This window comes from Microplitis demolitor, chromosome 6, assembly GCF_026212275.2.
Source record: "Microplitis demolitor isolate Queensland-Clemson2020A chromosome 6, iyMicDemo2.1a, whole genome shotgun sequence".
NCBI classification, from domain to species: domain Eukaryota; kingdom Metazoa; phylum Arthropoda; class Insecta; order Hymenoptera; family Braconidae; genus Microplitis; species Microplitis demolitor.
The window spans coordinates 8,060,151-8,074,715 of record NC_068550.1 but is presented as its reverse complement, the minus strand read 5'-3'; the positions used below and the strand labels follow the sequence as shown (position 1 = coordinate 8,074,715).

General features: G+C 33.5%; 1 protein-coding gene across 1 annotated transcript in view; it reads left to right on the top strand.

Moving 5' to 3' along the window:
* Positions 1-14,565, top strand: part of LOC103580569 (uncharacterized) — a 221,879-nt gene that overhangs the window by 20,359 nt on the left and 186,955 nt on the right. Inside the window, exon 3 of the mRNA XM_008562374.2 lies at positions 6,397-6,549. Within this exon, the coding sequence (XP_008560596.2) occupies positions 6,538-6,549 (12 nt within the window). The 5' untranslated portion in view covers positions 6,397-6,537. The remainder of the gene's footprint in view (positions 1-6,396; positions 6,550-14,565) is intronic.

The following is a 14,565-nucleotide window of genomic DNA, read 5'->3' as shown; positions in this document are numbered from 1 at the left end:
GTAAGGGTTGAGCCTCGGAAACTAAAGGATTTCCTCGCAGATGTTGCCTGCTCTCGACTCCACTCTTGCATTTTGTTCCGCAGTAACTGGGAGACGGAAATGGGGGGAAGAAGGTACTTTGCATATTTAATTGCGCCAACCTCGGTGTTTTATCCGTCGAGCGACCAAGGACTATGTCGTCGTATCAACCGGCAGTCCTTGCTCTTCTTTCTCAGGGCCATTCAAATGCCCACTACTTATTCAACACTTTTTTTTACCGGATACCGGGTCCCTCATACCAACAAAAACTTTTTCTTACTTAGTTTTTAATCAATTCAGACGTTTTATCTCTGAACTCTTTATCATTAAACAAATGAAAATTGTTATAATTTTTTTCTTCATTATTATTATTATTATTGTTGTTGGAATAAAATTACTGTACATTGTTAGACGGTAAATAATTTGGATGTTTTTTATGGCCCAAGAGACGAGAGACGAGAGACTTGTAACGATTTGCAAGGTAAGCACGAATCTCGTTGCGAGTCACCGACCAACGAACAACGAGAGCTCTCCGTCATGGGCCACTGACTGTCCGTCAATCTGCACATCCGCCAGAAAAAGAAAGATAAAGAAATAAAAAAGATAAAAAAAAAGGTAGGTTCCGCTTACGTCAGCGAATCGACTCGGAATTTCCCTGGCGAATACGTCGCTCGAGCAATATCTCGAATCGATTTCCCGCGTAGTCTTCTCTCAGTTGTTTTCCCTTTGGAAAATCATACCGTCAAGACACTTTACTTCATTTTTCATCCAAAACTTTATTATTTCAAATTTATTTACCTCTGCATCCATTAATTAAACCTACACTTTATAAATACGAAACCAAGTTACCATCAATATTGGAGTTTATAAACTTTTCGATGCTCAACTATCACGTTTCTCAGTTGTCTTATTCGTGGCTGCTGTCTCCAAGCAATTCTTTTCTACATTGGAATGAACTTACACTTTTTCTTTTTTCATTTTATTCTACCTCGGCTATACTTGCTCTATTGGATACCAACTATACTATTCTACTGAAGATTTTACATTTTCTTTTCAACTTATCTCTTGCCACTCTCGCTTTGTCCGACGAGTGACTCCTGGGAAATTTAAAGAAAACGAAAACATTATTTGTAGACAAACTTTTTTTTTTTTTTTTTAAATAAATAACTAAAGAAAATAAATAAACTATTGCTTATAGGATATAGTTAATAGTCAACTACACGCTGAAAATTTAGTGGTAATTATTACTATACTGTAATGGTTACCATACAGCATAGTCATTTTTGAATTTTTCACCACAGTGCTATTGAAAACAGTCTTATTATGACAACTATTATCATTTCCGAATAATAATCTTAGATGACAATATTTATTGTACCAAGATGGTAATAGTTATCGTCATGGATTTCAAAAGTCACTCAGTAACATTTTAATTATTTAATGCCGCATAATTTTATTGTTTTTAAATTAAGTTGTTGAGATAAACTTATTCAATAGTTTATTAACTTTTCATAAATTTGTTTAAATGAAGTGCTCTAACCTTCAGCTGTCAATTGATAAAAAGGCTATCATTTTTAAGCATTCAACTGCCTAAATTGACAATTGGCGTATATTTTTAATTGATGGATGATTTATATATTTTTGTCCGCATGAAATATTAACATTAAATAATAAAATGTAACATAAGTAATTAATTGTACAATTAAACTGATCAATGCACTGAAAAATGGGATAGGAACTGGTTGTTTTCATATTAATTGTAATGATTACTACCGCAACATAATTACTATAACTATTGATATATTATCAAATATGTCATCAAGTGGTTGTAATATTCATCATGTTATATAATAATGCTAGTATTTATGTAGTAATTATTGATATATTGATTAACCATTCGGTACGATAACTATTACCACAGTGTGCTTTAAATATAAACATATATTATAAAAGTACAATAATTATGTGATTAATGTATATCGTAGAAAAATTGCGAATTTCACCTAAACATGATGATAATCATTACTATAAAATTCTCAGCGCACGGAGAAGCGAATGGTATATTCGCCAATGCCTCTCTAAAAACGACAGTGCAAATTACGTGACATTCACTACTTGGCAGTGAACAGTCACTTATTGCCAGTGAAAAGTATACCACTAGTTGAATTAGTAACATAATTTTCATTAGTAAACAGTGAATAGTCACTATTTCCACTATTTCAAATTGAAGAGAGCGCAACATAGTAATAATTACCATGTAATATGGTAACGCAAATTTTTTAGCAGTATTATTTATTTGACACAGTAATTCCTCCAATTGTGAGCGGTAGTGTTCGCTATGCTACCATGGGGATCATTTCTATGCTTCATTGGAATTATTACAATTTCAATGAGGCTGCGTTCAATCCAAAATAATAAGGTTATCATTAAAATAACGATTTATAATTAAAAAATTAGGTTATTTAATTAATAATAAATAAATATTTAACTAATTTAAAAAATTTATAAGTACAAAAATTGACAAATTTTGATTTGGAAAAATTTGTTAATACAATATTATTAATTACGAGTAAAACTATTAGTTGTTAATGAGAACCTAAAAATAAAGTTATATATGCATTGAAAAATTTTTACGAAATAAAATTTTTATTAAAACATGTTCATTCTTACATTATCGCTCTTTTTTTATGTGAAATTATTAAACACATTCGATAACACGTATATTTATTTTGTGAATAAGAATTACATTTATTATTTTATTCAATATATTGATTTTTTTTTTTAATCGAAATTTAATGTTTTTTATTACAATTGTGGGTATGTCAAAAAAATTTTTTGGCCATATATATATGCTATAGTATATATACACTGAGAGAAAAAACTGGTTTTATGATCTATGAAAAACATGTACTTTTCTCTCAGTGTAGCATCGCTTAATATTTAAACTGTCCCAACACCTATGCAACATAGGACTCAGTAATATTTTCGCATGGCTTTGGTTCCTACACTGTAAAATATTTTGAGTCCGCAGTGTGGTGTGAATGATATGGTGTTAAAATTTTCAACATTGCCGGTGTAAAAGTTACACGACTTTCGGTGTTGAATTTTGGACCGTGTGAATTAGAACGTTCACATCACCAATGATGTATATGTATAAGTTATTCATTTAAAACACGATTATTTTGACACTAGGTATTTAATTTGTATTTTGAAATAATTTACTTTAATAATAATAATGATATACTAGTGTTGTAGCCTATATATTATTTGATAATTTTTAACTACAGATTATATTATCGGACCATGTTTCAGGTAATACCACCGAACGATGTGAAAAAACACTCATACTGCGTTAATAGAACACCGCTTGATATTTCACGCTAAGAAAATTCACACCAAGTAGACCGAGTAAAGTCCTCGGAGACCAGTTTCACACCAAAAATTTTTGACAGTGTATGCTACAAGTTAATATTTACCAATAGCATGGTTACTATATAACATGTCAAATATTACCACAAAAATGGTAATCATTCCTATTTCGCATAGTATTGATTCCCATTTATTGAAAAATTGGACTGGTCACCTTTTAGAATGTTAATTATTACCATTCTCTTCTCTCCGGACGTGCATTACTTGAGAGAATTTTTTTATCAGCAATATTATAAACTTGAAAATGGTAAAAGTAAATTTAGTAACGTTCAGCTCATCTGGACATCTACCGAGCATGATACACTTGATGTACTTGACGAGAAAACGGGGTCAAGTTGATTTTATCCTCGGATGGACGCTCGGATGGCTGGGAGTTTGCCGTTAGCGTTGCCGCGTGTTCGACGGACGTAATTTATGGTCGATACATTTTCATTGGTTCTATGCGTCCGCTATACTACGTTGCCTAGTATACAGTATATATAGTATATAGTATAAACCAAGAGTATAGCAGATCCCAAACTCGGTTTTTCCACTCCCACACTCACACACAGATACTTACACACGCCCTCATCCACACCCATACATTTACTGAGCTAGCAGCCCCAACCCCCAGTGAATATCGAGCAAAAGCGCGCGATAACGAAAGAGAGATGTCCAGAACTAGGGTCGGGATCGTGTCCGGAATTTCCATGACCCCATCGAATACATGCGCTACTCCCAACTCTTTCTCTCCCCCTTTGTCGACGGATGGAACTCGGACACTGTTAAATCCGAACGAGATATTTATTACTATTATCCGTGGTTTATGCTTGATAAAAAATATATACACACAACTCCTCGGTTCGCATCGATTTTTTCATCTTTTATTTACATCTATACAAATACAACAACAATAGCCTGTCTAAAGTTACTGGTCTTATTATTAATGCATTAACAATTGGTATTATGATCCCAGTAAGCACTACACGACAAATAATTAACAGTATTGTGATTATCTTTTAACAAAAGAAGAAATGTTGATGTAAAATTACTGAACATGTACCAATATTATATAAAATAATTATAATTATTATTATGACTATCGTGGCGAAAGCTTGCACACGCTTTCGTAGATAATTATAATTAGTCAGGTGGACTGGTCGTTTGCGGTGGCAAATAGAAACAAGTGAAGAGAGGTGAAGAGAGATGAAGAGGGAGAAGAGGAAAGGAAAGGAATGGAAAGGAAAAAGAGTAACGATGGAAGATACTCAGAGCACGCGGGGTTGGAGAGTTAGTCAAATATATAGAAAGGGAGGGCGTGGAGATCGGAGGGTTGTCTCGGTTCAGACGGCGGGTGGACAGAGCATTTACATCATTTAATTTATGACCCTCTCTGCTAGCGACTAAAACACACACCCATACAAGCTTCTCTAAAGGAACACACACATACAAACACCCGTTTACACCCACATGGTCTTATGGTTGTACGTATATTTATTCTATATCTCCCTGGTTGTATGTAGTCACGACCACCAGCTAGGACTGGGTACTGATGTGCCGCACGAATAAATTTGCATATGTATGTTACTGAATGCGGATGCGCCACGAGGCAAAGAGCTTCGTTGGTAGTGGATGGGCACATGGGCGGTGGTTGGGTCGCTAACGCTCTCGACAAAACGTGTAACTTGGAGCTTCATCTATGCTTATATACGTTCTCACATTATATACTCTCGGCGATGCTTGATGCATCTTTTACCAAAAACCCTCGTGTCCGTCGTCTCAGCCATTGTGTATGACCACACTCACACACTCACACACTCACACACACATCTCGACCTTGGTAGCTGGCAAACCGCCAATTAGGTCTCAGACGATTTTATTAAGCGTACAAGACAACGCGACATACCAAAACCATACCTCCGTTCCTTCTTTACACAAACGACTAATTTTAATTTAAGGCTTTAAAATAATAAATTAACAGCACGTATAGATAAAAATATTATTTACTGCGGGTAAGGATTATATGCTTACTATCTGCAGATAATGTCCAGAAGCTAAAGTTTATTCAAACGTTCACAAGTTTTGTTGGTGTTTGAACGCGTTGAGGATTAGCCTGCTGAGAAACGTACTGACTTGAGCAGCTCATTGCCTTTCGTATGTAACTACAACTACTGCTACAACTACAACTACTAATACTAATACTACTGCTACTGCTGGTACTATACAACTCTCTATCAAACTGTCTCTGTCTGTTGATCCAGAGTATGACCTGTAACGTGAAAACGGGGTATTTGGTGTTGAGATTACCGGAACTGAAAGTTTGATTGGCTGGGTTAAGGTATCAAGTTTTGGAAGAGCTGCTTCAAGAACTTAACTTGCTCTAATCCTGATGGTGTATTGGACGGGGTTTCTATAATGTCTGCCAATAATGTCCTTCGCACCATCTTGACTTAGCCGGTGGCCCAATGGGACAAGTTATTTTTAAAATAAATATATACAACAATAACTCTTATATGACGTGTGTTAAAGTTATAAATTATAACCTTGACGTGGATATTACATTACACCCTTATATATTTTATGCTGGTATTAAAAATCAAATCGATCTCTTTACCGCTTTTATTTATACCCGTAATGTAATAATAACAAGTGTGGTAGTTTTGTCGTGAAATGAGAAAAAACCTATAGAGTAAAGTATAAAACAGAGAGTGCACTGTAGAAAACCCATAAACTGACAGTGTTCTCTGGTACTAGTGTCATGATCATGATCCAGAGAAACGGAGACGGTGAAATAACACAAACCAACTCGTTACGTTTTATGGCTGTCAGCTCGATACGTCAAATGAAAACCTATTCAACTGATACGTGCTAGCAAATAACTCTTTTAATTACTCATCACTCATAAGATTTAAAGATTTTCTTATTACGATAATCGAAAATATTTTTCTCTGATTTTTTATTTGATTTCAGAATCCTGAAATTGATGAAAAGACTATTTTATTAGAGAGCTACATTTAATGACAATGGATATAATAGCACGAGCATCAACAATAGAAATAATAGAACCAGCTAAAAGTCCTCGACCCCCATCCTATAATTCACGAATCCTCGATGTCAACGATGGTAAGTTTTATATTAAAAACACTTCTTTACTTAATTTTTGATTACTCCTAGTGACTTATAAGAAGTCTCCCAACATTTTATTTATGTCGAGTATGCTTTTACACGTCTTGAGTGATTTACTTGTTTACTTCTCGTGGGTATTCTCTTCTTATTCTTACCTATATATGAACGTGATATAATCGCGTTTTCGGGTCACAGTATTCAGGATGGACATATCTGTCACTAACTCTACGAGGGTCTCTAAGTTACATATATATATATAAATACATACAAACATATCCATCTGTACCTGCCAACGGATTATAGCCTGTCTCTTGTTGAATAAAACGACCTTGAGAGTTAACTAAGTGGTCGGATGTAGAAAATATAACAGCTATATTAGGGTTCTTCGTTTCCGGCGAAAGTATTTTTTTTGTTGCTCATTAAGCAAAATATTGTTTTTTATGCTAAAACAAAAATTTCTGCCAAGTTTGAGCTCTTAATTCCAATCCTAAATACTTTCCATTTGATTTCCAAGATTTCTCATTTAAAATACACGTAAATTAAACTACTTTTTTTTTTAACTTTCTAATACTCAGCTGCATTTTATGATATGGACGCGGTTTTGGTCGCAAATTGTAGGGTATTTAGTGTTCTTCAAAAGTGTCCACAGTAACTTAGCTGTAATTCCAGCTGTTTCACTGATATCCGCTGAGGAAGTCATTTTTCGTATCAAATTGACCTTTATCGGCTTGCAGAACGTAAACCAATGGATGCACACCAAAAATGTAAATGGGAATTTTATAGGAAATTTTATTCTCTTCAAAAAAAGCTCTATGAGTCAAGTCGCTAAAGTCCATAGTATCCGAGTTATAGGAATTTTAATAATTTAAAAAAAATAATATTAAAAAAAAAATGACAATTGCTATTTTATTTTTTAAATTATTAAAATTCCTATAACTCGGAAACTATGGACTTTAGCGACTTGACTCATAGGGCTTTTTTTGAAGAGAATAAAATTTCCTATAAAATTCCCATTTACATTTTTGGTGTGCATCCATTGGTTTACGTTCTGCAAGCTGATAAAGGTCAATTTGATACGAAAAATGACTTCCTCAGCGGACATCAGTGAAACAGCTAGAATTACAGCTAAGATACTATGGGCACTTTTGAAGAACACCAAATGCCCTGCAATTTGCGACGAAAACCGCGTCGATATCATAAAACGCAGCTGAGTATTAGAAAATTAAAAAAAAAGTAATTTAATTTACGTGTATTTTAAATGAGAAAACTTGGAAATCAAATGGAAAGTATTTAGGATTGGAATTAAGAGCTCAAACTTGGCAGAAATTTTTGTTTTAGCATAAAAAACAATATTTTGCTTGATGAGCAACAAAAAAAATACTTTCGCCCGAAACGAAGCACCCTAAGCTATAAGCTAGGCAAGTCTTACAATTTTTCCATACACTAAAAAAAGCGGTGTGAAAATGAACTCATACCAATGTAGCGATGCTACTTATAGGTGTTATCTAACCAGTATTAAAACGGCGTACATGCAGAATAAATTAACTCCGATCAGAATATGCAGATATGAGTATAAGTGTTTTAAGAACTACAGAACAGAAAAAACTATAATAATAATAGTAATAATATTTTGGTAATTTTTAGAAATTATCGTTGATTGAGATGAAAAAAAAATTATACAAAAAGAAATGTCACTTATCAAATTAAATCTTTAGAATCAATATAATTATTTTTATCATAATTCTGATGTTTTTCATGAAGCAATAACTGATTTAAAGATGGCAAATTAATCATTAATATTTTAATTTTATTTTTATCGCTGATTTAGTTTGCCCTCTATAAAAAATTCGGAGTGATTAAGGATTTTATTTAGATTCGCATTCACTCCGATTTGGAGTTTCAATATTAAAATAAACTTTCCTTCGGAGTGAATTTCACTCCAAGGGAATTAAATAAATAAACAGTCATCCGCTTCACATTCACTTCAGATTTAATCCACGTTCACTTCGAAAATTCTTAACAGTGTAAAGAAAGTTGAATTATTAAAATCTGTTTCCTATATTTTAAATTAATAAAATTTTTTTGGATTTGAAGTACAATCCGGCTCCTGGTACAAACATAAAACTACATTTTTCAACACTGGGATAGTATGGACTTATACCGAGTTTATTTTTAACCGTGAACTTGTAGGCAATTTCTCATAATTTCGAATAAAGAGCATTAATGAGCTTAGAATTTATAGACAGCTTAAACTTAAGATTTAAAAGATTTTCTGGTGTAAAAAGCTTTTCAAATAATACCATGCAGCGGACAGACTTGTGTCTGTATAAAAAAAATATACAAAAATGATATAAGAATAGAGAAGTTTAAGTGTGAAAAGAGTAAAGATGCTTTGTGTGGTGAGCTGGTGACAATACGCGTTGCTGAATGATGTACCGAGTACCAAAGTGTTCAAGTGATATTTGAATCACCTCGAGGTAGCACAATAGCGCCATGGTTTATCGTGCTTTTATCATTTTACTGTAAAACCAACACTTTCCATGATGTTATCGAATACCAAAATACTTGGCACTATGTTGGTAAACGCTTATAAATCCACTTGGCACTATTCCAGAAATCTAACGCCATAAATATAACAACAAATAAATAATAAAAATATTTTATTGTTCTCTTTATTTATAGTTTTAGTTATAATTGTTTTTATTTTTGTTGTTTTTGTTGAAAAAAAATGTGTTACATCATATGCGATGTTTATTGTTTAAAATAGCCATTGTTCCATCATCCAGATGACTATCGGTTTAATCTCCTAAGTATAGGGGAATAGAAAATATAGATGAGCAGGAAGACTAAGACTGAGAAAAATCGTAGTTTCTCTCTGCAGGGTGAATTTAGAGGGTTGAAGAGAAAGGGGGTTAGTTTTCTTTCTTACCAAATATATATATACATATATCTTTGAGGCAAGAGTATTCGGTTGAAGAAGCGAGTGTACCGGTCTGAGAGCGAGGCGGAGACACTTAAAGGATTTACGGGTCTAAGAACTCGGTAGCGAAAGCGCGGCGAAACTAAGTGCGCGCCCTGTGAAAAGAGACCGAAGATTGTGAAAAAAGAAGAAAGAACATTGAAAGAAAAAGAAATGTTGTAAGAAAATAATAAAAAACGAAAAAAATAACGTGGTGAAAAAGGAGGCTAAAAGATAAAGAACTGAAAAGAAATAAAAAATATAAGGAAAAGGAAAAGGTTCATAGCTAGAAACATTAACCCGTCTTGGTGGTTCTTGAATCCACCGACGGAATCCGTTAAACCGTTGGTTTGTCGATCGTCTGACCCGATTCTTAGACAAAAACTCATGACTATTTTCTTGATTTCAAGTGTTGCAAGGAAAAACTTGTTCATCCTATTGAATAATTCCACTTTGTTTTTAAAACTGATGTTGCTTTTTCTGATAATCAACCAATTAACTTTTTTATTTGATTGCTTGATACGTTTGGACACTGGGAAATAAATTAAGTCGAATGATTTCATGTCTGAATAATGGTAAAAATAGAAATGTTTTTGTTGTGATTGTATTTCAATGTAATTTCACATACACACATTGAACTCGAACGAGAAAGTAGAGTTAGCTTAATATAGGTAGAATACTAGCTGTAGATTTTGAGCCCACGAGCTTTCGTAGTGATTGTAATATAGGTCAACGTTTGTACAGCCGCTTTAAGCTGGATTTACTGAAGAGCTTTCGCCGTGCGATGCCAACCAGAGCAAACTAGGACGGCAAATACATTTTTTACTTTCGTCTTCTCTTTCTCCTCCTCCTCCTCATCCTCTTTCTACTTCACTCCCTTAACTTGCTCGTTTTCTTTCATCCAGCATCCACCCTAAAACTAACGAATACACGATATGAGTGCACTCGTTCCAGACACGCCCCTTGCTCTTTAAAATTTATAATTGACATGTAAAGTTTACTTATGGATTATATATTTATATGAAGGTAAATATAAAAATGATGATTAAAAGTTATTTGAGTGATGGTAAAAAAAAAAAAAAAACAATATTTGTAATTGTTGTAAGGAATTGGAATCTATTATTATCTTGATGCCTTGACGATTATGGCTGGATTGTTGAACATGAGTTCTAGCGGAATGTTCAGAGTGGTCCTTGCAGTAGTAGTTGTAAGGAGTGAGTGCAGTATAGAGGGAATAGGAGCTAGGTTGGAATGGTGGCGTAACATTGCCTAACCTCTTCAAGTAGATACGTCCGTTCACGAGTAGACTGTAAATCTCTTGGAGAGTCCCACAAAGTGCAAACTCCATTCCAAATGCGCTCTATCTACCATCGATCTACTCTAACTTTCGGCTTCTATTCGTATTCCGATCTTCCTAACCACTTGGATTCCCAAAATAAGAAAAAAAAAATTCAGAAAAAGAATGTTTATTTTTTATTTCAATTATAAATTGATGAGGAGTCACTGGCTCTTGAATTACCGGGAAAATTTATGATCTAGGTTTTCACAAAATGGTGGGTCAAAAAATAACTCAATGCAATTTACATTCCAATTAAAATTGCTTTCCCTCGCGCCTCTTTATTGTAATAATAACAAAATAGTGGAAACAGAACGCGGGTACATAATCAGCAATTTACATAAGCCGGCTCGATGATTAAAGTTTAATAACCGAGATACTGTCACGTAAACAAAAATTTTTAATTTTATACATGTTTTATAAATTGTCGTATTTATTTTCTTTTAAATCATTATGATGATTGATTGTGTTGAAATTTATAAAATCCTAATTTTTAAATGACACATGTCTGTAAAATGACAGAGGTGACTTATGTTGATGTTTTGACCTCAGTATGAAAAAGTGACCGAAATTTATCTTTGACTGAATTCTGGAAAATATTCCTTATTTTTACAAAAAAAACCTCAACCTTGTTCATATTAGATTTTTTAAATTTCAGTATAAAATATAAAAAAATTGTGAGAACTTTCTTTCCACCAAGTACGTACCATTTTTGTTTTATATTCAATATTAAATAACAAAACATGGACTATTTTAGAAAAGTTTTCGTCCCGTAAGTGAGTTTTCTAAGAAAGATCTTTATTCTTAAAGATAAGTGGTGAATTTTTTGAAGAAATAAGTTGGTCTTAATTTATGGCAGACATTCTACTTTCAGTGGGAAAATTCAAAAAATTGATTGAAACGGTCTGGGATCAAAATGGCACCCGGTGTCATCATTTGAGAAATAAAAGATAAAATGAATTAAAGGTTAAGATTTTGTATTCATAATAATTTATATAAATTTTGCTCTTTTATATGCAATTAATTAATGTAACGGGACGGTTAAGTCCATCTCCTTTTAACGGGAGGCCGATTCCTCACCCTTTTGGGCACACTCGCGCTACCGTAATATTATAAAAGCGAAATGTGAGCATAAGCTCACATTAGCTTACCCATTAGGCATGCAATGCATATGGGTGCCTCACCAACAGCCACCACGAGACCGTCCTCACTTGGACCCAAACACTCCTCCCATCTCAGGAAATAGAGAGACTCTGGTCGAAGTGGGGCTTGGATTGGGTCCCTCATCGTACCAATTCCATGTATTGGTGGACATGCTGCAGATTAGGCGCGAGTTACAGCCTGCACTCATTACCCCAAAAAGGGTTTCTTCCACATTATACTCACTCGGGTTTAAGACAGCAGTTAAATAAACTTGTCCTCAGTTATTATTACCGAGTGATTATCACTATATGCTAGTGATAGTATTGTGTACGAGCTAGTATCCCTTAGAATTTTAAGACAGTCTGAAGAGTTGGTATCACTCGCGCAGCGGTACCTATTGGCTTCCTGCAACCACGGAGTTGCCGCATGTTACAAGGTGCAAGACATGCGGGTACCGCTAACGGTTGGAGTACTGGTCCCAGAACCCACGAAGAGGGTGGTACTTGCTAGTTTTGACGTCCCCTAGAGGGCGCCAAAACCACTTCTTGGTCTTTTATATGCAATGCAGCGTTAAGAAATGAGAAAGTTAGAGTGCGTGTCCTAAATAGAGGGTAGAAAAAGTCGTGCACTCTGGTAACGTCAAGAGACGCTGCTGAAAACCACCTGAGAGTTTAACTCAGTTGCTCGCTATACGACCATTTATATATATAGTGTGTAGAGTATTTGGTGTATGTGAGTGAACATCATACACAAGTATATATTCAGTGTGCAAAAGTTCGTCTCGTAAATTTCTGGCCGAGAGCCGTGGAAAATAATTCAGTGCTTTATGACGTATACCACAGGCTTGCTCGAGGCTAGTAAAAGTATTTTCATACGAGATATTCGTTGGGTAAGTAAGCTAGATGATTTTTATCTGCTCCAAGTACAATGTTACTATATATACTATTAGAATGTTAGTTTCTATTAGGTTTTTTATGTTTTTTTTTTTTTTTTTTTTTATGCAAAAATTCAAATATTGCTAATTATAATTTGAAATGGGGAATTCGTCAGTTAAAATGTATAAAGCATAATATGTAGCATTTACAAACATTGTAAAGTTTTGTAAAACACAAATGTGATACAAGTAAATATTAATATTATGAATAAGGCATATGGGAATAGACTAAATAGATCGTTTTTCGTTTGTCAGATCAATTTTCAGTTGCAGAAATTTTAATTTTTGGAAAAAATTTTCGGAAATTATCTACTGTTTCACACAATAAGCCTTAGAAAAAATTTATAAATTTAAAATTTTTTAATTTCTGTCAAATTATTTTCAAGTAATAGCTGAAAATTTACTTTTAGAAAAATAGAAAAATTTATGAAAAATTGATGATACTGCCTTAAATTTTGAGTTCACATAAAAAAGGCGAGAAACAATTTTATAGAGAATTTTAAGGACTGAAGAAAAGACTTTATTGTGAAAATTGATAAATTCGACATTTAAGGAGGACCACTAGTGTGACCGTCTGAAGAAAAGATAATTTTTTGGTAATTTTTTGAAAGAAACTACTGTATGGAATGTTTTAATGTTTTATGAATATATTTGTGCATGTACAATAAATACATGATAAAATTTTTGGACCGAAAAATTGAAAAATTCAGAAACTGCAGAAAAAAGTCCTTCCACTGCAGTGATAGCGACCTTTATAGTGCATGAAATAAAAAAAAATCTAAAAGTTTATTAAACTAGAAGGTATTTTCCGTACCATGATCCTCGAGCTAAGAAAAAAATTTCAAATTTTGCGCGAAAATTTGATAGTTTTTGGCCTGTCAAAATTACATTATTGATTCGATCGGAAAACTGGAGGTTCGTGGTACGTAGAAATATATATAAAAGAAGCTGCGACTCGATCGGATGATCTATCTTCGAGTTATAACTGCAGCAATTTTGAAAAATGTGTTTTCGAGAACCGATAAGCGGCTGCTCTTCAGATGACTGTAACTCAAGAAAACTATCCGAGATATGCACTTGAAATTTAAGTATGCTATTTTTGAAAGTATAGACTATCGGAATATATAAAAAAAAAAGTTTATTTTTTCAAAATTTTTAGTGGCCCCCTTCAATAGGTTATGGTCATTTTCAAGGATTTTTTAAATGTCAACAATGTAAGCAAATTTTCTAAATTTTTGCATCTCAAAATTGATGAAATTTCAGATTTGTAATCACAAATGCAATTCACTTCTATAATTTAAAAAAATTATTTTTTATATAAGTAAAATAATTCACTAGTGACAAGATTTAAAGTTTCAATAATACAAAAAAAAAAAAAATAATACAAGCAAAGTTAGTCTTGTCCAACGTTTAATGTTAAAACATCGACAACTTAGTATTATATAGAGATGTTAAGTTTAGTGCTGTAGTTTTCTTTAGGTCCGAGAGCTGAAGAAAGCGTTCATGTATCATTCATGGTGCAACGACACTACCGTGTCTTGAGCTTTTCTCGGTTGTTTTATCCATTTTCTTATGCACGTTCTCAAGCCAAACGTAAATTTCGGTGTGAATCTCAAATGCTATTTTTCAAGCCAAGACACA